The sequence below is a fragment of the Leptopilina boulardi genome, unplaced genomic scaffold, assembly GCF_019393585.1.
Source record: "Leptopilina boulardi isolate dan_hultmark-lab unplaced genomic scaffold, ZJU_Lbou_2.1 LbouV2_372, whole genome shotgun sequence".
NCBI classification, from domain to species: domain Eukaryota; kingdom Metazoa; phylum Arthropoda; class Insecta; order Hymenoptera; family Figitidae; genus Leptopilina; species Leptopilina boulardi.
The window spans coordinates 2,441,006-2,466,349 of NW_026137943.1; the positions used below are offsets into that span (position 1 = coordinate 2,441,006).

The following is a 25,344-nucleotide window of genomic DNA, read 5'->3' on the forward strand; positions in this document are numbered from 1 at the left end:
AATTTTTTTTTTTTTTTTTTAATTTTGCAAAATTGTTAAATATAAAACTTTTAATCTTTTTTTCTGTTTCAGATGCAGCAGTATGATGATTCCTGCACAGTACCTAAAATTTCAGCTATATTGCCAACATTCCATCAATATTATCATTATTTCTGGAATTCTGCTGCAATATTAGAATATTGAGGCAATGTTGCGAAGGGATGTATTAGAAAACTAAATCGTAAAAAAAAACAGTATCCCCTCCTGTCACGCGGAAGACCGGGGTTCAATTCCCCGCTGAAGAGAATTTTTTTAAAATAACTTTTCTCTATTTTTGCCAAACTCATGATTGTTCAATTATTATTATTATTATTATTATTATTATTATTATTATTATTATTATTATTATTATTATTATTATTATTATTATTATTATTATAAATTGACTAGCAATTATTTTCTGTAACCGTATTTATCCATGACATAATTTTCGTGCCTTGACGCTTATAACAGAATGTTTATATGACAAATGAAATGTCTGTGACATGAAACTTATGTAATTTGGAAATTATATTATATTGCAAGTCAGTAAGTGAATTTTGGATTATTTAGTTATTCGTAAACAGGCGACAAATGACGATTCTAATTTCATGGTAAATTTAATAAACTTGAAAATTTATAATAGAGAAAAATTAAGAATAAACGAATTCAAATAAATATTAAAAAAAAAACTTTACTCAATTGTAAAATTATTGAAAAGAAAAAGCCTCTGTTTATATAAAAATAGATGTTGTGAGAGAGAAGCGCAACGCCATCTACGGTTCCTTGCTCGAAGCGTCAATACGCTGCGCAGAAACTTGTGCGCACAGAGCGGGAATATTTGAAAATGTTAAAATAATTTCTATTCAATTATTTTTATATTTAAAAAGAAATTTTAATAGAAATATAAAAAAATATTTTTAGATTAAAATTTTTTCACTTATCTCTTTTTTGCTTTTGTTAAATATTGGTATGTATGTTTTTTTATTTCAATTTAACGATTGCTATGCTCTTGTCACACTTTTTGATATATATATATATATATATATATATATATATGTAAGCCGCGGGATTTAATGGTTTAAAATATGAGGAACTTGACGAAATTTTATGTCTTTCTCTTTGTCGGAAAGGGAGCTTTGGGTTTAATTCCACGCTACATTATGCAGATTAGAAAATTTAACGTCGGGAGTCTTGACACGGTGATACTATGGCTGGTGGGATACACATATATATTCCCTCGAGAGATTAGGAATATACATTGCGGACTCCTTTGAATCATGCTAGGCACGAATGGAATGGGATTTTCATGAATGTGTGATCAGAGTTTTGACACACACATATATATATATTTAACTGTTGTAGTTTTCTCACAATTTTATATTTACAACATTTTTTTCGTACAGATTTTTATTTAGTGAAAAAACTTTATTTTATATTCGATACACAAAATCTTTTGTTACAGATATAATCTTTTAGATTTTTTTTTTTCATTTTTATTTATTCACTTATTTTCCAGTTAGTTTCCAGTTGGTATGAGTTGAGAAAAGTATTTTTCACTTTAAAAAAAATAGTAGTCAACGAAATAAATGAGAAAGAAATTATTGAGTTAGTTTTAAAATTTTTTTTTCCTTTTCCAGGAAAATATTTTTTCAAAAAAAAAAAATTATTTTTCACGTATTTTCCAGTTAGTTTCCAGTTATTATGATTCGAGAAACATATTTTTTACTTAAAAAAAAATTGTAGTCAATTAAATAAATGAAAAAGAAATTATTGAGTTAATAAATATATAATGAAATGGAAACTAAAATTAGAATAATTTGCATGAAGTTAACATTTTAATTTTTTGGTCAATAATGTTGTTGTTCTAAAACGACAGTAAAAATAAATATTTCCTCTGGTTTTTTTTCTATTAACGTTGGAATTCTTTTTCTTTTCTTTTTTTATACGTCAAAAAATTTTACTAATTTTTGTAAAATTATATCTATAACCATCAATTTTGTGAGTAAATATTTTTTTTTTGTCCTCAATTTACATTCGTGGAAATTTTTAACTATATCCTCGCGCTCGATTTCTCGTTTCACTATACTCTAAATATCAAGATTCAAAAGAGAAAAAATAAATAACTATCAGTATACGACGATCTCTTCAAACAAAATTCTTTACTCTTTTGCCTATATGTGAATTTCATACGCCTTTAGAAGCATAAAATGTAAACAGAATACTGTGCCTTTTATCTTTTTTTTTTAAAAAAAAAAAAGTTTTCTTCAAACTTTTTTCTTTTAGGGAATAAATTTTTTTTTTAACAAGAAATTTTTATTATCAAAATCTGTAATATTAAATAGATAGAGTTTATGTATTTCTAAATTAATTATAAGAAATAATAAAAAAAAATTCAAATTATTCTTATCATTATCATTATTAAAATAATTATAAAATGATTTAAGAAAATTATGAATATTAATTCAATTGAATTATTATTTTTCAAAAAAAAGTTAATATTTTAATAAAATTTTTCTTTTTAATCAGAAATAAAAGTATGAAGAGAATTTTTTTTATTTCCTACTATTATATGTGTGTTTTAAGACACTCTTATTATTTTTAAATCACTTTTTAAAATACTCGACTATATCCCCTTAAAATAATCCCCTTTCGTAAACGATTTCTCGTAAAAGACTTATAAAGACATGGGATATTACGTTGAGACTCTTCTTTCATTCTCAATTTTTTTTTCTTCCTTTTAACACCTGTTCTCTTTCTATATATGAATCAAAGACTTTAAAAAGTTAGTGAGTGATAAAAAAAAAAATTGACGTATATTCCCACATGCAATCATTAAAAAAAAAAAAAAAAAAAAAATTGAGCGGGGAAATTTTTTTTTTTCTTCTTTTGTATAATGTTCAGATTTTTGTTGTTAAGTGTCAGATTCGACAAACGTCACTGCCAAGAGGCCACGAGGTATTTCCATGATTAACATTGCTTTTAGAGTTACAAATGAAAAGGCGCAAGCGCCTCATCGACCGCGCGAGAGTTCACTTTTCTTAGGGTCAGTGTCCCTATAGTGATGTGTTTAAACTAAAGATTGAAAAAAAAAAAGAAAAAACACAGTCCATGGCCTAGGACTATAAAATTATTTCCTCGCTCAAATTCATTTTTGCTAGAAATTTATTTTTTTTTCATGAAAAAAATAAATAATGAAAACCTCTAAACAAAAAGAAAGAATTTTTATTTATACTACCAAATTATTATTTATTTATTTTTTTACTATTATTATTATTCGTCAATGAAGAAAAGAAGAAAACATCTTTTTGTTAATTCAAATAAAAATAAAATTTCTTTAATGTGATAATTAATAATGCAATATTTTCATTTAAGCTTCTTTATAATTTCCTCTTTTCTGATTGTCGTCTTTTATTTTCTTCATGATACTGTCAGACCATTGTGATTGATAACATATAGACAAAAAAAGATATTGTATACACGTCATGAGAAGAATAACTCGTGTAATCCACATATTCTGTGTGGGTATAGCAACTCTATATATATATTTACCAGTGGACAAAACGGTTTTATTTTTTATCACATTTCAAAATAATCTCTCCAATTTAAATAAAACTTGATACTATGATATATTTATTTATCATATATGTGACGCTTTTGCGATTCAAAAAGATTTTAGGTTATGTTTTTAAACTGAAAATACACAATGCGAGTATCAACTCCCAACACAAATCATTGATGTTTTTTTTTATTTAAAAAAATATTCAATGCAATTTTTCATTTTTGCTTAATTAAAAAAGAAATTTTTTATTAAGGTAAAACTATCACTAAACATAATTTAAATTTTTTTAGGAGATAAGTATAACTTTTAAAATAAAACTTTACTCAATAGCAAATTATTGTGAACAAAAGTAAATTACTGCCTGCTTATATAAAAATAAAATAGAAGTAGTGAGAGAGAAACGCGACGCCATCTGTGGTTCTTCTCTGTTCGAATCGTCAATACTTGTGCGCACAGTGCGCGGGATTATTTGAAAATTTTAAAATAAATTTCTATTCAATTATTCTTATATTCAAAAAGAAATTTTAGTAGATAAAGAAAAAAAAACTAGATTACAATCTTTTTAATTTTTCTTTTATAAAATATTGTGGAAAATTTTTTTCATTTCTTTTTTCTTCTTAAAATCCCTGTTTTTAAATTTCCAAACTGCTAATTATTGGTCAATTTTCTTAAATAACGTTAAAGTTTTTTGCTTTTTCAAGCGCAGTGCAGTACTCACGGCTTATGTATAACTCACATATATATATATAGTATATGCTACGAAAGCATATAAACACGTTGGTCTGAATTTACAACAGGCACCTGCTGTTGCAATAGTTTGAAGAGTTGTAATTATTCTCTCTCAAAATATATATATATATATATATATATATATATACAATGTGAGACCCGAAGTAGACAAAAACAGATTTAGCACTCAATATAAATAATTGAAGATTACTGTCACAATTATAAATATATAAGCAAAATAAATTATTGACAAACTATATCTCAGAGCCAAATATTTATTTGATTTAAATAAAATTCTATTATTCTAAAAAGTCTATTATTTAGAAAAAACTTGTTTGAAAAATCAATTTATTAAATTTCTTAAAGTTTTTGTTTTTTTTTACTTTTTTAAAAAAAGGAATTTAATTTTATGAAAAAAAATTTTAAGAAAAAACTTTTTACACCACACTTTCAATCAGATTTTTAAATTTCAGTGGAACAACTTCGTCTCAGGTGCAAAGTCTTAATATCTTTCCTACCTTCTTTCTCTTTCTCTCTCACTCACTCTCTCTCTCTCTTTCTTTCTCATTAACCTGGATGGAGTGAGGAGTGATCGCTTCCATAGCACAACGTTCTTCTACCATTTCTAACTCCCTTGATTTACTACCTTCATAGAAGCAGAGTCGAATAATTGCTTTTCTAAAACCGAAACTAAATTTCTAGTTTGGAGATTTTCAATTGTCGGACATTTCATCAATATATAGTGTATGTGTTCGACAAATAGTACGTGAAATTTGTTTTTACATACATAAAATAAATATTCTCCATTTGAGAGGAAAATTCCTCAATTTCTCTCATATTGTTACTGTAGCAAGCGTTACTGTAGCAAGCGTTACTGTAGCAAGCGTTACTGTAGCAAGCGTTACTGTAGCAAGCGTTACTTATGAGAAAAATTTTTTTTCCTTATTCTAAATGAAGACATGAATTCTCTTGAATTGAGAGGAAATCGGTAAAAAGTTAAATTAAAAAAAAAAGAAACTATTTTTTTCTCTCTTTCAATGTAAATAAGAAACAAATATTTGACATTTACTTTTTTCTTTCCTAAAAAAGAAGAAAATCTCAACTATACATATAACCTACTGTTGTATGTACGTTGTTTTGAGCTTAAGAATTCATCTCGCATCGTCGACCCTGTTGTCGAGTTGAGAACTTAATGAGGCAACACCAAGGGGATGGTTAAGATAAGATAGAAAAGAAGAGGAAAGAATTTCACACTACCGAGAGCTAATCTCACTTATATCTTCTACTTCTATCATAGATATATTGTAATAACATTCATCAAGATTTTCTTATCTACAATATAATAATAAAGTTTTATATCAAAAAGTTGTATAAACCACATTTTTTTTTTTTAATTTTGAAATCCTGTTTTTTTCTTCGTCAAAAATTATTTATCAATGATTGATGAAAGTTTTTTAATTTAGAAAAAAAAATTGTTTTTCCAGCTATTATTATTATTAACAATAAAAATGAATTTGTTAATTTATTTTTAATATATTATTTCATATTTTCTACAAGTAAAAAGTTTCATTACACTTATTTATTTTCAAAAAAGATAATATTTTTTGTTTTCTTTTTATTTTTGTGTAACAGTAATGGAAGGAAAAGCGAGAGACAGAGAGAGAGAGAGAGAGAGAGAGAGAGAGAGAGAATGAGAGAAAATGGAATTAAAAAAAGGGAAAATAGAGAAAGATAAATTTCTACTACTGCACGAACTTGATTCTCGAAAAGACAAATATTATGTCTTATTGTGATGTTTCTTTTCCCACTGTCTGTCGTCTCCTCTATCCAATGTGTCACTTCACTTTAAGTAGTAATGGTATGACAAGGTGAGACAACTATATTTCAATTGTTATCTCAATACTGGGATAGTAAATGTATTTAATGACAAGAAATACAATTTTTTATTTTCATGAAATAAAAAAAAAAAATCTATTATAACCATTATTCTGAATGTGCTTTTTCTCTATACTGTGAATGAAATCAATTATCTTCTTTGTTGACTGAGGAGAAGATAAATTACAAATATGACATATGGGACGTTTTGTTAATTTACCTATACCAGTGAATATCAAATTTCATCACAGGATTATTATTTAAAAATTATAATTTTTATAAAAATAGTAATTTTTGTAAACAGTAATTTTTATAAAAATTATTTTTTATAAACAGTAATTTTTATAAATAGTAATTTTTTATAAACATTAATTTTTATAAATAGTAATTTTTTATAAATAGTAATTTTTATAAATAGTAATTTTTTTAAATAGTAATTTTTATAAACATTAATTTTTACAAGGTAAAAAAACCTTTATCTATAAAACAGCGATATGTTTCTCTAGAATAGCGAAAACTTTTGTTGTTTTCGTGAAACATATTATATCGCTGTTCCAGTAAAACTTATCGTTAATTATTTAATACAGTATATCTAAAGTAAATTATGTATTAAATGTAATGATAGTTAGAAATCCGACGGTAAATATTTATACTTATTATCGTATGTCGATAAACGTATTACCAAGCGCGGAGCGTACCAATGTAGTACCCAATTTCGCCGCTCGAGCCGCATCGACGAACTCTCTCGCATGCGCCCAGCCCACCGATCGGCTATATAAGCTGCGCTCCCGCACAGGATCGTCACTCTCGTGCTACACGGAGTCGAGGTGGGTCTTACCCCGAGGAGCCTTGTTCCAGGAATTTTACTCCGAACAAGTATCGTAGAGAGTTTTACTCTCGTTCGACGCGGTTTTACCCGTTGAACATTTTGTCGGTCTTTAATGTATAGTAACAAACTGTAAAGAAATGTAACGCAATGTAAGGTAACGTAACAAATGTATAGTAAGGTATTATAAAGTAACGTATTACGATGTAAAGCAAAGTAACAAAAATGTATTGTAAAGTATAGTAACGAAATGTTGTATTCACGCAGTTTAAAGTAGATTTTCCGTTTTATTTCCGTTTTTAGATATACTTAGAGTTTTACTCTGAATAAAAGTGGAACACGAGTTTTACTCGTGGTTTAACCAGTTTATCGCGAATTTTTAGGCGACGTTACTAGATTGATACCGATTTTCGATTCCGCGGCTCAACATATTTTGGATAGACGCCGACAAATCATTACTCGAAACCGACTTCCGCGATTTACTTGTTAATGTCCGTAAAATTTTTTTGCATATATACCGTTGTGAATAAATAATTTGTTTTAGTTTGTAATTAACCCTGTTATTATTATTTTTCGTATTGCTCGGCTATTGATTCTATAATTACAAACGTTACATTAATAACAGTCAAGTAACAAATTTATTTAAATCAAATAAATATTTTTTTACAGTGTAGTTAAAATATTTACTAATTCAAATTTAGAAAATTAAAATCACTGTTGAAAAATAAAATACTTTTCAAAAAATAAAAATTTCTTCTATATGATTGAAAATAACTATATTGAAAGAGTTTATGACCCGATTTTTTTAAGATCAGAATATATTCTCGAAATCTAGGTAAGTATGCTGAGACTCTCAACAAATGTCTTGACAAAAGACAATAAACCCCCTCCCTCCCCCCCAAAAAAAAATCTCTTCTATTAGAATCAACTTTGAATATATCAACAACAAAGTTCAAGATGAGTGTATATGGAGTTCAGTTTTCTGAAACCAGGCCAAAAGTTCTGCCTTTAGAGAGAGAGTAGAGGAACTACGGGGACGTTCGACTTATATAGAATTCTATCGCCTTTTTATCTTCACCGACAGAAGCATGTCCAATAAAATTCAACAAGTTAAACGTGATCTCAGCGTTCCTTTTCAAAACATACTCAATTACACTGGGAATATTTAATTTTCACTGCAACCACAATTTGAAGGAAAAAAAAATATATATATGTCTCTAATGCAATTTTCAATAAAATATTAATTTTATTAATAATTATTATTATTAAAATATCACAGAAAAAAACCTAAGCTCAAAATGAGTAACCGTACACTACTAATTTTGATGTGCAACAAAAATATGCCTCGTAGATGGCGCTACGTTCGATGTCGCTTAGAATTGGCGCTCATTTTGAATTGCAACAGAAATAAGTTAAGATTTTTTTTTTATAAAAGTTTGGTAAAAAAGAAATTATGTCAAAATAAAAATTCTCCCAATAAAAAATGTTCGGTGTCTAAAAATTTTGTCAAAAAAAAAAAAAAAATTCTTTTAAAAACAAAATTAACTCAAAAGCTAATTTGAAAAATGAAAATACAAAAAAAATAATTATACTATAAAATTTGTTGAATTAAAAATTCATATATTAAAATATTTAAAATATTTAATGATGAAATAATGAAAATTAATGGCATTTGATTTGGTAATTATCGAAAATTGAGAACGTCATCAATCCTCATTTTCAATGAGGCCATATACAATTATCAACAACTGGAAATTGCAATGAAGTTTTGAAAGCTAAGGTATACACACACACACACTCCTCACCCCTCAAAATGATTGTATGTGAAATCTATTTTGAAAATCCACATATTATATATATATATAAAGTAACTAAAGTTAAAATCCTTATCATTAAAACTTTGCAGCTGTGAATTTGAAACTTCCTCGTATATTATACTCTTAACCTTCTAAAAACACTTTAGGAGAATATATATTAAAATTTCAATATTGATGGGAGGTGTCTAATGTAGAATATAAATCATCAAATATTTCAACACGTAAAGAAGATTTCATTAAATTCCTTTAAATTCTCCTTTTGTAACTAACACAGCTTACATACATATATATATATATATGAAAACGTGTTAGTTGAATATAAAAAAGGGGTAAAGAAAAGTTTAAAATATGTGATAAAAATTCTAATCAAAAGAAAAAAAAATATTCATTGTTTTGTTAAAAAAAAAAAATTAGTTTACCTTGCAATTGATATTTTTTTCTTCTCTAATTTTGTAAATAGTTTTTTCTTACAAATTTTTCCAATCCTCTGCTGCATTCGACTGGTTACTTTCTTCATCTATACGCATGATTATTCGATAAAAAATAATTACCTAGAATTTTCAATTTAAAGAAAATTAACACAATTATTTTTTTTAGATGAATTTTCATTTTTCAAATTATGTGTAAAGTAAAAATTTGTTTTCAAATGCAAATTTTATCAAATGAAAATTCGTAAAAAAAAGAATTGAATTCCGTAAGAGGAAAATTGTAACTAATAATTTTTATCGGATAATCATCATCTTATCATCGTCTTCTTGAATTTCCACAGCATCTGAAACAAAAAAAAAACCTATTATATTAGTTTAAGTAAAACAATTGTTAAATTGATGGGTTTTTTTTGTCATTTCATGTTTTTGTTAAATTACAAGGATGCAACGATTAATTCTGAAAGTCCTTGGCTAAACTTAGGATGCAATATATATATATATTGCTGGTGGCTTATCGGTAACTCCGATTTCCATAGATACAAGCGATTTCATGTAAATCTGTCAAGAACGGTCGGAAAACCACACAGCATCAGCATTTATAATGCACGACGTCGTTCACACTAATGTATCTTCAGTTCTCTCCCTTTAATCCCCCCCCTCTCTCTCTATCTCACACACATACACTCATACGATACATTGCAAAATTGGGTAACATACGTCGACGATCGATTCAATACTAAAATATTAAGCATCCTTCAATTTCACGATGACGACCAATTCCTCAGGGAAACAGTCTCTATATATCATCTTTTCTGTTGGGATTCACCGGGGGGACAATATTAGTTCAGTGGTAAGTTAAATATGTCTAGTTGATAATTTACATCAAGGATTGCAAGTTGCCATGTGAATTTCAATATTTACTTATATATATTCTCTAAATTTGAATCAGTGAAATAGTTGGAATTTAGCAAATGAATCAAAATTTCCACTGGAATTCAGTGATATTTCACTGAAAATTAGTAGAATTCTACTTTATTGATTAAAACAGTAAAATCTGTTTTACCGATTATTGATAATAAAGACTTGACTGTTTTACCGATTAACAATAATAGATTTGACTGTTTTTACCGATTAACGATAATGCAGATTTGACTGTTTTACCTATTAATAATAATGCAGATTTAACTATTTTAGAAAGAGGAATTTTTTTTTTATCTAAAATGTGTCTTTTTAAATTAAAGATATACAATGATATTAAAAATGCTCACTGCATTATTTTCTTTTTTTTAAATTTTACTGTTATAAACAACTCTTGATGACATATAGAGATTTATATTGTAAGCGAAAGAGTCTTTTTATGATACAAAAATTATATATATATATATATATATATACATTTTTAGTACAAAGTTGTAAAACAAAAAAATGTACTATTATCATAATGTATAACCAGGTTTTTTTTTAATTTTCTTTTTTCCAAAACCAATTTCATTTAATGTTTATAATAATTCTGCAAAAATAGTCATTCAGTTTAAAATTTATTACAATTTTTTCTGCGGAAAGGAAAAATTCTCTTTTATTTTCAGGTACAAAAATAAAATATACTTTCATAAAAGAAAACATTCAGAAAATCCTGCAGAGTTTTCTGCGGATCGTTATTAAAAAAAAACAAAAAACAAAAAATTCCCAACAAAATTTGTTTGCGACAACAAAATTCCAATCAAAATTTTGGTTACAACAAAATAGTTTCGTCTGACAAATCAAAAATTATTGTTTCTTATCGTAACAAAATAATTTGCAACAAAATAATTTGTTTAACACAAAATTCCAATCAAAATTTAGTTACAACAAAAAATAATTTGTTTGACACAAAAAAGTCCCAACTATTTGGTTACAACAACAAAGTATATAGTTTCGTCTGAAAAATTAAATGTTCGTTTCTTAGTTTACCCACTTGGAAAGATTCCCCGGAAAGTGACCCCTATGGAGGTTCTATCAGAATTCCGCCGGAACTTCCAACGTAATTCCATCGGAATTCCATCGGAGTTCCAAAGAATTTTTCAATGGGATTCCGACGGAACTTCCAACGTAATTCCGTCGGAATTCCAAAGAATTTCCGATGGGATTCCGCCGGAACTTCCAACGTAATTCCGTCGTAATTCCATCGGAGTTCCAAAGAATTTTTCGATGGGATTCTGACGGAATTGGGACTCTAAAAATTTTGAAAAAAATTAATCGAAATTCCGTCAGAATTCCGTCGGAATCCCATCGAAAAATTCTTTGGAACTCCGATGGAATTACGTTGGAAGTTCAGTCGGAATTCTGATAGAACCTCCAGGGGGCACTTTCTGGGGAATCTTTCCAAGTGGGTAAAACAAAATTTTTGTTTGTTAGCCCAAACCAAATTCGTTAATATTTTTCAATTATAAAATTGTTGATCGCACAAAGTGCCATTTACAAACTACTTGTAAGAAATTACTAATTTTTTTTTTTTTTTTTTTTTCTTTCTGTGTGTCGCTTCTCTCATTTCACCTCTCAACTTAATGACAAATACTTGAAGATAATAAACTCTTCTGCAGTAGCCGATAATGACTTCTAATCCACGGAGCAAACTCGTCAAAGTACATTTAGCATTGCAGAGAGCAAACTCTCTCTCTCTCTCTCTCTCTCTCTCTGTTTCTCTCTCAGCTCATCCAATATTCGACGGTCGATCTCGACCTGAAAACTCTATCCATCACCTTCCGCCTTCTGAACTACTGCTATATAAGCCGCGCTCTTACTCACAAGCCTCTCGCGCGAGAACCTCGTAAACGCTTCGCATGTCAGCCATAAAATATGTCATCTATGACTGACGACACAAAATCCCATAAGGTTTCTCTATATATGCTAAAAGGGGTTCACAAATGTCACATTCAGAGTCCCCTCTCTCTAAATATATATATATATGTATAAAGAAAAGAATAGCCAAATCGTGTATATATAAAGGGATCCTTTCTTCAAAAGAAGCGAACCTACAGTGAGAGAGCGAGAAAGAGAGAGAGAGAGAACGACTTTTCTATTGACGCTTGCGCCTCAACTTTCTCGCCCTCTTTTCCTCCTTTCTTCACCACCCACTGATCCAAACCGCCACTTCCAGTTTGTGGGGTCAGTTCAGTTTGCGCTCGACCGAGGTCCTTAATGTTTCTCTCTTTCGTTCATCACCGTTTTAATTCGAAATTTCGATCTCCTTTTGTGCCGGCTATATGAAAACCACCTTCGCGACAAAAAAAAAATTAATAAATAAATAATATATCTTCCCAGTGTTAAAAGTGACTTGTGTGGAGCAAATAAATTGGGAACTTTATTTTTTTTTTCCCATAAAAAAAAAAAGTGTGTCACTAGTGTTTTTACAAAAAGAAGAAAAGAAAACGGGGCTATACAAAAAAAATTTCACACGGGAAGAAAAAAGAAATGGGAGAACAACTTGGCCATCATTGAGAGATGTGAAAACAAAAAGAAATTATTCCTGAGAGATGAGAGAAGAACCAAGGGTGGGTGTGTTTTTTTGTGATGTGACAAAAAAAAAGGAGAAATTTCTTTTTATCTCCAAAAAAATTCTTCTCATTTTCAGTAATTTATAAAAATTTGGACCCTATAATTTTGAATTTGAAATATTATAATTTTTTTTTTTATAATTGACAATAAATTCCTTAGGTTTTTGTATTTTTTGTTAAATTTTAACAAAATTTATTATATAAAATCATGATGAGGGTAGGAGAAAAATTAGAAAAAAATCCCTTTTTGTAAAAAACTCTTCAAATTTGAATTAGTAAAAATTTTAACTAATTTAAATTAGTGACTCACTTTTTACTTCTCAATTAGTTTAAAATTTTTGAAATTCCAAAGAATATTTAATTACGACAACAAAATAATTTAGTTAACACAAAAAAAAAAAAATTCCAACCAAAATTTTTGTTACGGCAGCAAAATTAACAATAACAAAAAATTCATTAATCTAACCAAACATTTCTGTTATGCCAAGAAAAAAACACTCAACCAAATATTTTCTCTCTAAATCTGAATTAGTAAAAATGTTTACTAATTTGAATTAGTGACTTTTTGCTTCTCAATTAGTAAAATTTTACTAATTATTAGTAACTTTTACTAACAATTAGTAAAATTTAACTAATATTGCAAATTATCTTTAATAATTACCTCAGTTTAGAGGTATTCTTCTGAATTAGTAAAATTTTACTAATTATTAGTAACTTTTACTAACAATTAGTAAAATTTAACTAATTCTAAAGCAAAAAGTGAGTCACTAATTTAAATTAGTAAACATTTTTACTAATTCAGATTTAGAGAGTTGATTGATACAATAACAATAAAATTTTAATTGTATCACAACCAAATTTTGGTTACTGAGACATAAATTTTTTTTTACAATTAATTATAGATAAATACTAATTCAAAAGCAAAAAGTGAGTCACTAATTCAAATTAGTTAAAAAATTTTACTAATTCAATTTTAGAGTGTAAAATACAGTAAGGGAAAAAATATGTAATTTTTTTTTCATTCACTCATTTTTCCCTGAGATGAAAAAATTAAACAGTGAAAAATTCCATGGAAATGATATAAAAATACGAAAATTAAAAGAGAAAAAAATTTCATTTACACAAAGAAAAATAGTTTTTTTTCAAAGAAAACTGAAATTATTCTTAAAAACATTTGACAATATATAATTAGAGAGTGAAATATTTTGTGAAAAACATCTGTCAAAGGATGAAAAAAAAAACAGATCTCTGAAGAGTTAAAAAAAATACATGATAAAAAAAATACAGGATAAGAATATTTATTTAAAGAAAAAGAACATTTCAAAGGCTCTGAAAACTTGGATGCAAAAAAAAAAAAATTTTAAGAGACAAATGAAATAAAAGTGAAAACCTGAAAAGAAAAAATTGCAATTATAGTGCAAATGATAGAAAAATGAGATTTAAAACCAAACTTGGTTTTAAGAAAACTAAAATTATGAGAAATTATTCAAAAAAAAAAAATACCAAAATATAAACCTCAAGATGATAAAAAAAAAATTGAAAATTAATATTCATACGTTTTTCATGCTAAATTATACGAAAAAAAAAACAAACTTTTCTCTAGTAGTGAATTTCAATTTATTTTAAATTGTGTGTAAATATTTTCTCGTGTGTGTCCTACTAAAATACTTTCGAAATGGATTTATAATTCACAATAATCTAGAAATACGCTTTAACCTAGGTGTTAATTTTGGTTCTGCTCTATTCATAAATAATGGAATTCATCATTTATTTCTCAACATATATGTGTGAAATTATTTCACTACTATATTCGAGTTTATATTTTTTTTACCAAAAACAAAAAGAAAAAATTCTTTTTAAAAAATTTGTTTAAAATTAATTTGCATTTACTAAAAATAGATTTGAATTTATTAACATTTAAAAATTAATTTTGATATAGAATTTCCTTCTTTCTTTTTTTAGTTAAATTACTTGTAAATTTATTGAGAGACAGTACACCTATAAAGTTTAATAGCATGTAATAATGTTTTTGTTCAATCAAGTGTATTTACAACTAAAACGCTTTTATGTTAACTTTGTTAGTAGGTTGATTAAATATTTTCTTGTTTCATTCAATAATAAATTGGCTATTTTTGAAAATTTCAATTGTTCAAAAAGAAAAAAATTATATTAGTTTCTATAATTGAAAAATGTTTATGAAAATTGTTCAAAAAAAAAAAATAATTTTAATTTTCTATTTAACTGTATATTACAGATATTTTTCAAAATTAACTATTATTTTTTTTCAACTTTGAATTTTGTAACAAACAGATTGTAATACAAATGAAGGACTTCCTTTTAAAAGCACTTTTAAATTACCATTTCCACCATTACCAGTTTTTCATTCGAGAATCTGGGTTCATTTCAAGTTGGTTGACCTAACTGCTCAAGATAATTTATCTTCCGACATGCAGCTTTATTATTCGCGTGAACTTTTTTTTTTTTTTAATGTCCTCCATACATTTTATTAGTTTGGAATTTTAATTCTCGCTTTTTTCTATATAAAATATGTGCGTTGAGATTACCGTTTAATGTGAAAAGATGTTATTTGATAAAAAGATATTTTTATATTTTTTTTTTTTGTATTTTTTAATTTTCTTTTGAGATTTTTTCTTATAAATTATTTTTTTGGTAGAGACATTACTGTATAAAGATATAGTTTTATATGTAAAAATATTTTATCAATTTGACTGCAAAATTTCTTTTAACTTTTATACTTGGATCTTAAATTTTTAAATCACATTCCTTCTTGTGAAAATCTAGTTTCACATTTCAAATTTTAAACTCTCTAGCCCATAATTTAAGCTGTGCTTCAATGTAAGCCAAGTATCCCGTAATTTACAAACCGCATTTTGTAATTCAATTTTACAATTCGTTTTTCAAATTTTTTAAATTCACTTTCACTTATAATTTATTTATCAATTATTTATTTATTTTTAATTATTTATTTTCTTATTTATTTATTTTTATTTATTTATTTTTATTTATTTCTTTTTATTTATTTAATTATTTATTTCTATCAATTATTACTGTTTTTATACTTTGTTTCCTATTTACTTTATTTAATATTCTTTCATTGTAAAACAATGTATAAATAAAAAAAAATTTCTTATCAAATTATTGTAATATTAATATCTTTTTTTTTAATAAAAATTTTTTTTTAATATTTTAATATTATAAATATTATTATTTAATATATTTATCGAATTGGTTTTAAATTGACAAAATTATATGGCATTTGGTTATAATAGTATTGATTATAATCCGAAAGGAACAATAACAATTTGTCAATTCGAATCTCGTTTCTCTAAATCGCCACTTTCACACCTAATAATAATACCTACATTTTGACAAATAGAGCAATTTGCTTATCGGTAATTACAATAATAGCCCTAATATATATATAAATATGCCTAATTTGATTGCAGTTAAAAAAAAGTTTAAAAATAGATTCAAAAAATAATTCAATTTTTATTATTTGTTTTAAAAAACTTTGATTATATTGAATATACGAAAAAAAACATTTACCTGAAACAGCGATAAGTTTCACTAGAATAGCGAAAGATTTAACTGAAACAAGTAAAACTTTTGCTAATATAGTGAAACCATTCGCTGTTTCAGGTAAATTTTTTTTTAATTGTATGTGGCGTTACTTGCCTCAATCAATGTTAACGTTTAATTAAAAAGTAACGGTAACGCAATTTTGAAATATAACGGTTATATTATATTATATTATATTATATTATATTATATTATATTATATTATATTATATTATATTATATTATATTATATTATATTATATTATATTATATTATATTATATTATATTATATTATATTATATTATATTATATTATATTATATTATATTATATTATATTATATTATATTATATTATATTATATTATATTATATTATATTATATTACATCAAATTAAATTATATCAAATAATAATCTTGATGAAAATTATTTTTCCTCCTTATAATTGGTATTTCGATTATCTTTATTGCACATATGGGGCTTCCGTGAATCAATTCGAAGTGATGCTGTTGTCTGGACAAAAATCACGATAGCATATGGTTTATTGGTAGACCTTGCGTGCGTGCACACGCAGCCTATCGATTCTTGTGGCTTAGCCGCCTGCACGACGTGTGACGTCACATGGGTCGAGTAGACAGGGTTTCGATCGTTCTGACGAGGTTAAAACGAGGTGAAAGCTTTTTTTTCTACTTTCTTCCTCCCTCGAGTCATTATAATTTATTTTTAACAAATCGTAAAAATAGTTTTTCTTTTTTTTTTCAAATTGCAAAATTTCACGTATATATAAATTAATCATATAAATTTCAAAGTAAAAAAAAAAAAAAAAATTTATTAATATTACAAGTGTCAAATGACAAAATAAAATTGATTTTCATTATGATGAAAGAAAAATTAAAATTTATTTTTATTAATTCAAATAAAAAGTTGTTTGAAGCAGGTGATGTTTTTTTTTTTACAAAAGCAGCCGAATTTCGATTCCTCTCTCTCTATATATGCGTATAAATTCGATATTCAAGGAACGTGCGAATGAGAGATGCAAATATTACATCATTAATTATTCATGGGAATGATTCCCCTTCTGGTTTTCTCTACTTTCTATCGTCGTCGTAGAAAAAAAAATCTCCCTAAGAAAAATATCAGATCTTCTTTTTTTATTTGTCGAATCAGTTGACTCGACAAATGTATTTTAAAGAAAAAATCCAAAAAGAAGACGCTATATTTAAAGTGATGTAAATTTTTTTATTGAAATTAAAATTAACACAAAGTTCAAATTTGTCGAGAACAAAATTCACTTTGGCTAATGACAAAAAAAATACGGCTATGTCTGACGTAAAAATTCTTTTACTACTTATTGCGAATGTTACAACGGTTCTGTCTGACCATAACGTGTTTGTACTACTGACTGTCCAGTAAAATTAAATTTTTTATATAGAGAAATATTAACTAAAAATAACTTTCACTACTTGAATTCGAATCTTTTTTGTCTGACTATAACTCACTTTTACTACTTATTTTACAATTAACTGCATTTAAATAGTTAAATAGTGTCTGACATAAAACTTACCCTTACTACTTGAAATTGAAATTCAAAAATTTATTTACTCCTGTCTGACTAAAACTTACTTTTACTACTGCTGCTGAATTCAAAGTAAAAAATAGTTATATGTCTGACTAAAATTTACTTTTACTACTTATTCTATAGTAACAGAAAATTTAAAATAATTGTTTTTTTTCTAACGACAATACAATAGCAGATGTGTCTGACTAAAACTTTCTTTCACCACTGACAATTTTACAACAACAAAAATGTTAACTGTCTGACTAAAAATAACTTTTACTACTTGGTATTTTTTTTCATCCTATTACTAATTTTCTTATTCGAAATAAAGACCAGTTTTTTTACGACTAATTTTCCAAAAAAAAAACCCTAAAAATTGTAGCATATTTTAAAAATTACATTTTACGAATAATGCCAGATATTGGAAATTTTTTCCCACCCCCACCACCCTTTACACATATACATGTATATGTACATTTATTCAGTGACCTAGATTATTGTGAAAATTTAAATGACCGCACCCCTTAAATATAGGAAAACTAATTTATTTGCTAAACATTCACGCAATAAGGCTCTAAATCCTATTAAACCAAAATGAATCCATTTTCACAAGAGGAATGAAACACAGATATATATATATATATATGTATATATATATATATATATATATATATATATATATATGTATATATATATATATATATGTGTAATATGTATGTGTATGTTATTAAATGAAACTTGGGTCAAGCTACTTTCATTGTTTACATTTTACTATTGGTTAAACTCATTGTTGACATTTTTATTATGTTGAGTTAAAATGAGAAAGAGAGAAGTTTATTGTTTACAGTTACAGTCGCACGCGGTATTTAAAATTTTATTATATATATGTTAGTAAAAGGACATGTATCGTAAAAGTAGATAATAGAATTACTGTGGCTAACTAACTGTATCGCAAAGATTTTCTATTTGCAAAGAAAATCCTTTGGTTATAGACAATTTTGTTTGTCGTAACAAAATTTTGGTTGTCGTAACCAAATTTTGGTTCTTGTAACTAAATTTTACTTGGCTGAAACAAAGTTCAAGTGTTAGGTGAACAAAAAATTTAATTGGTCCAACAAAATTAATTGATTTGACCATTTTTTTTAAATTACAACTAAAATTTGGTTAAGACAATAATTTGGTGATTTCTAACTGAAATCACAATTCCTTATTAACAATTTTGTCACTATTTGGGGAAATAGATCTCGTATAAATTTTCCAAGAATGAAGTGGTCTATTGCCATTATATCAATAAAGATGAACTATTAACAAGATGAGATTAGTGTGGTGTGAGTAAACACGATAATTTCAAGTAGTTTACGTATCAGAGTTTCAGCCAACGTTTCAGAAATGCCAATTGATTCTCCTAACTGATGACGGAGTTCAAGTACATACGATATAGATATATATATATATACACTACTAATTTAGATAACTTTTCACCTACTCTTTGTATTAAAGGTGAAAATGTCGAAAATAATTATTAAAAATGATGATTTAAAAAAAAAATCATTGAAACTTCTGACTAAAATGGAATTTTACTATTTATAGTAAATTTCGGTCTGACTAAAATATACATACTTTCACTACTGATGCGAAAAATCACAAGTTATATGGAAAAATCATTCGTCTGTGACTGTTTTTTTTCTACTGAAATCAAAATTCAACGTGAAAAATGTCTTTGAAAGCTAAAATTTTAAAAATCCTTCAGCCTGACTATAAATTTACCATAACTACTTAAATAGTGAAAAAAAAATTTTAATTCAAATTGTTTGCTTCAGAAAAAAAAAGAAATGAAATTTTTACAAATATACAAGCGAGAGTGTATTGAATTTTGTAAATAGAGAGATATACTCTATTTTGCCAGAGATCAAAGAGATATGTGAAATATTCATTTTACACGACTTTCATTCTATTTGCATCAGTTGGTCAAGACATGTAATGAAAATTTTACAAAATACAAAAGCAAATTTTTGAAAAAGAACCGCAAATTCAGGAAAAAAATAAAAAAAAATACCAATCACAATAATTTAATTTTATTTGCAAACTGATTTCTTTTATAAAAAATACTAACCTGTCTGACTGAAAATAACTTTTATCACTTAGTAAAACCTTTGGTTTCGAATATTCCCGTCTTACTATAAGTTACTTTTACTACTAGTACTGAAATAAAAATAAAAAATAGTTGTCTGACTAGAATGTACTTACTACTTGAAATTAAAATTCAATATTTTCTTTAAAAATACTATTTTTTTATTTATTAAATTTATAGAAAAAATTTCTTTAAAGTTTGTTAAAATTTTCTTCTTCTTTTTTTTTTTGCCCACCCAATTTTGATCATAGGTCAAGTGGCTGTCTTCGATTTGGGACCAACGGTAGCAGAGCCTAGATCAAGATGAACCTGATCAACATGGACGCGGAGAACCGCGTGGTTCTAAACGTGGGTGGAATAAGGCACGAGACATACAAAGCCACGTTAAAAAAAATTCCAGCAACGAGGCTATCGAGATTAACCGAAGCCTTAGCCAATTATGACCCAATTCTCAACGAATATTTTTTCGATCGACATCCGGGTGTATTCGCACAAGTTCTCAATTATTATAGAACGGGCAAATTACATTATCCAACCGATGTATGCGGTCCATTATTTGAAGAGGAACTTGATTTTTGGGGCCTTGATTCCAACCAAGTTGAGCCATGCTGTTGGATGACGTATACACAGGTAATTTTATAAAACAATTTTTTTACACAAAAAAAATTATTATAAATTAATTTTTTTTTAAATTGAAACGAAAATTGAATTATTATGTCTCAGCAAAATTCATTTTAATTGGTAATTTTAATTTTAATTTCACTTCCACTATCACTTTCACTTTCACTTTCACTTTCACTTTCACTTTGCTTTTCTTTCAAGTCACATTCACTTTCATTTCGCATTCGTTTCCCTTTCACGTCAGTTTTACTTTACTTTCACTTTCATTTTTATTTCGCTTTTATTTCCCTTACACTTTCCTTTCACTTTGCTAACAGTGAAAGTGAAGTGAAAGTGAAAGGAGAATAAAAGAGAAATGAAAGTGAAAGTGAAGTGAAAGTAAAGTAAAAGTGACGTGAAAGGGAAAAACGAAAGCGAAATGAAAGTGAATGTGACGTGGAAGGAAAACAAAAGCAAAACAAAAGTGCAAGTGAAAGTGAAAGTGAAAGTGAAAGTGAAAGTGAAATTACAAAATAGCACCCCAGTTGTTTAACTACAAAAAATAAAATTATTATTACCCTTCACAATTTTCAAAAAAAAAATATATTGCATCCTGCAAACATTATCAATATTATAAAAATATTTATATAAAAAAAATAAATTTCCAATTTTCCCCCTATCAATATATATATTCCCCCTAAAAATAGGTATTTTACACTCTCACATCACGTGACAAGGTATGATTCGTGCCGAAAATCAATTTCCAATTTTCATAAGATTCTGATTTTATATTCCATATAAAATTGTTTTTTCTCGAAATAGAAAATTTAGTATAAGACAAAAATTACACTCAATTGCAAAAAAATTTTGAAAAAATTTAAATATTAAATAATGTTATTGTTTTTTTTAAAGCAAAAGAAAAAAAAACCTCTTGAATCTATTTATTAGTTTAATGAAATATTCATAAAAATTATTTTATTTAAATAAACGAATAAAAAAAAAATGCATCAAAAGAAAAATTGTACGATGAAATTGAATTTTTATTCTCTGAGAAGCTGATTAAAATCTGACGTTGATCCAACCCTCGATTATGAAAGATCCTTCTACCTAGCATTTAGGGAGGAAAATCCACTTTTTAACTTAAGATCAATATCGAGACGATGAGAAAATATCTCAAAAGTTCCGTAAATTCTATTTAAACCTATTCAATCACAATGTAGAAAAATAATTTTAATTTAATGCACTTTTTTTTGGTAACGAAAAAAAATTTTTTCAATAATTAAAAATATGTTTTCTTTTAATTATATAAAATAAAAATTTAAATAACTATATAAATATATATTAGTTAGAAAAAAAATTGTTCCTTTAGAAATTTTTAAATGAAAACAATAGTTTATCCTTTCAAAAATGTGTCAAACATGGTTAGGATTTTGAATATTTCATTCTTTACATAGAATCAAACATTTATAGGCTTTTGAAAGCGAACATTGTCGATTCTCTCTGAATTTTATTCTTTTTATTTTATAAACTGTTTTTTTTTTTGTCAAAGAGAAGTAAACTCTACTAGCGAATATGTAATATTCTCACGGAATGGAATATAAAATTTTTCGTTGGAAAAATATTTAAAAAAAAGCAAAAAAAATTTTTTTTAAATTAAATTATTTTTTTAAAAATACTTTTCAAGCTTTTCTATGGTATTCCCGAGAGTTTATCTCGGAAATTTTCAAATTTTTTGTCTACTTTGGTCCATTGTAGGTCGGATGCTGTGGATTCTATCAAAAACTACATTTTACATTTTTTGTAGAGCACTATCTGGGATAACTCTCCTGCATTTTCGGAGAATTTATCTCGATAATTTGAAATTTCGAAATTTCTACTCAACTTTGGTCCATTGTAGCTCGGATGCTGTGAATCCTATCAAAAAGTCCCTTATACAGTTTTTGTAGAGCACTATTTGGGATAACTCTCCTGCATTTTCGGAGAATTTATCTCGATAATTTGAAATTTCGAAATTTCTACTCAACTTTGGTCCATTGTAGCTCGGATGCTGTGAATCCTATCAAAAAGTCCCTTATATATTTTTTGTAGAGCACTATCGACGGATAACTCTTCTGCATGGCCCGAGAATTTATCTTAAAAATTTGAAATTTCGAGATTTTTTCTCATCTTTGGTCCATTCTAGGTCGGATGCTGTTGATTTTATCAAAAAGTATCTCTTAACATTTTTTTTAGAGCACTATCTGAAGATAACTTATCTATCTGTTTTGGAGAAATTATCTCGAATTTTTGAAATTTCGAGATTTTTTCTCAACTTTGGTCCATTGTAGCTCGGATGCTGTAGATTCTATAAAGAATTTCCCCATTATATTTTATGTAGAGCGCTATTTGGGTATAACTCTTCTGCTATTTCGGAGAATTTATTTCAAAAATTTTGAAATTTCGAGACTTTTTCTCAACTTTGGTCCATTATAGGTCGGATGCTGTGGTTCCTACAAAAAGTGACCTCTACATTTTTTATAGAGCACTATATGTGAAAAAATCTTAGTCTATGCTCGAGAATTTATCTCAAAAATTATAAATTTCGAAATTTTGTTTCGACTTTGGTCCATTGTAGGTCGGATGCTGTGGATCCTATTGAAAAGTGACTTGTATAGTTTTTGTAATGCACTATATTTGTTGATAAATCTTATTCTATGCTTGAGAGTATATCTCGAAAATTTAAGTTTTTAAAATATTTTGTTTGGTCCATTGTAACTGGGATGCTGTTGATGTTCTATCAATTGAAATTATTTACAAAATTTTTTTTTTTTTTGTTCTAAATGATAAAAAAAAAAAGCAAACACTTGCTCTCTAGCGCGCGATCGGTTTGTCTTTTAAAACCGCAGCTCTGACGTCAACTTAATCAATACTATTCTTTTATTTTTTATTCTCTACCGTGGAATTCAAGATGCTGAATATATTTTTCTACTTTTTTTTTCATTTGACGTTTAGGAAATATGAATTTTTTACTACATCCAGAGGAAAAGATATATTTTTCTCAGAGCCAAATAAATGTTTATTTGTTGCAAATAAATATATTTATTTGTTGGAAATAAATTTTATTTTTTCCAAATATAAATATTTATTTGTTGGAAATAAATTTTATTTTTTCCAAATATAAATATTTATTTGTTGGAAATAAATATTTATTTGTTGCAAATAAATATTTATTTGCTGCTACAGAATTTTATTTGATTCAAATAAAATTTTTTATTCAAACCAAATAAATTAATTTAGACACTATTGTTTTATATTGCCGAAATTTTTAATTATCCATTAATTACAATATTCCAATATAATTTCTGCTTTAAACATAATAATATTTGTTTTAAAATTATAGATCAGGGAAACTGTATATCAAGAATTATAGAATTAACTCTCTTGAATAGTGTTTGTTACTTGAACTGAATGTAACTGAATTTAATTCAATTTATACTCATATTACATTGATTTGTATTAAGTTATAGTTTATAATCTCAATATATCTTCAGTAAATGGAAAATATTTCCAAAAAAATTATATTTTTAAATATAATTTTTTTTTTGGGAACAAAAATTTCGATTTCTAATGTACAATATTACAAAACAAGATGAAAGAAGGGAAAAGAGAAATTCTTTTTTTCATGCAGATTTTCCACTTTCTCTGAAGTTGTATATGTGTGTGTTAAAATGGTCCGTGAGGGATCGTTCATAGCCGCAAGGATTCAAATATTGGAAAAAAAATACGCAATCCGTTTCCGTTGAGACTTCATTGTGATTCTACATACATACGGACGTGAAATGTGTATAGGGATGAGTGTCATTCTTCAAAATCATCTCACATATTCTATATAAACGTCTCTATATATAGGTATACCGGAGATAAATGGAACAACATCTGCAACTTGTCAGATGTTATAATAATGCTCTATGCATAATATAAATAAATCGAGAAGAAAATATTTTTCTATTAAGCTCATATTCTACAATGTAAAAAAAAAACATATTTGCACATTTATTTTTTATTATTTGGAAAAAATTTATTTTTTTTGCAATTTTTTTTTTCTTTAAAATTAAATAATTTAAATAATATGGTGTCTGACTTTAATTTATAATTACTACTGATTTGTCTGACTAAAACTGTCTTTCACTACTTTATCTAAAAATTTATATCAATTATCCTACAATGAAATGTTTTATTTGAACCAAATATAAGTCTGCCGATTTTTTGCGGGAAGCGCAGCTTATATAGGCGATCGGTAGCCAGGACGCTTGCGAGAGAACTCGACGATATAGCTCGCGCGGCGCGATCAGGTACTACGATGCACATTACGATCGGTAACTTTTTTATCGACATGTGGTAACTATTTTTATCGACGTAGGGTAAATATTTATATAAAATATTTACCCGCGAATTTTCAAACATTCTTTACAAGTTAAATAAACATATAATTTTTCTCACAGCCTACTAGCCTATTTATTTGTCGTAAATAAAATTTTTTTTTATTTAAATCAAATAAATATTTATTTGAACCAAATAAATATGTATTTGAATCAAATAAATATTTTTCCCAATGTAGTAAAAATAAATTTTAATCTAACGTTTCTTTTTTTTTTTATTGAATAATTAAAATAAATATTAATTGAAAATTAATTAAATTTCAAAATAATT

The 25,344-nt window shown here is 26.4% G+C and overlaps 1 protein-coding gene across 1 annotated transcript in view; it reads left to right on the forward strand.

The window, feature by feature from the left end:
• The first annotated feature begins 12,413 nt into the window (after positions 1-12,413).
• LOC127287701 (potassium voltage-gated channel protein Shaw) overlaps positions 12,414-25,344 on the forward strand; it is a 43,507-nt gene continuing 30,576 nt past the window's right edge. Inside the window, exons 1-2 of the mRNA XM_051314764.1 lie at positions 12,414-12,785; positions 20,307-20,685. Coding sequence (XP_051170721.1) covers positions 20,359-20,685 — 327 coding nt within the window. The 5' untranslated portion in view covers positions 12,414-12,785; positions 20,307-20,358. The remainder of the gene's footprint in view (positions 12,786-20,306; positions 20,686-25,344) is intronic.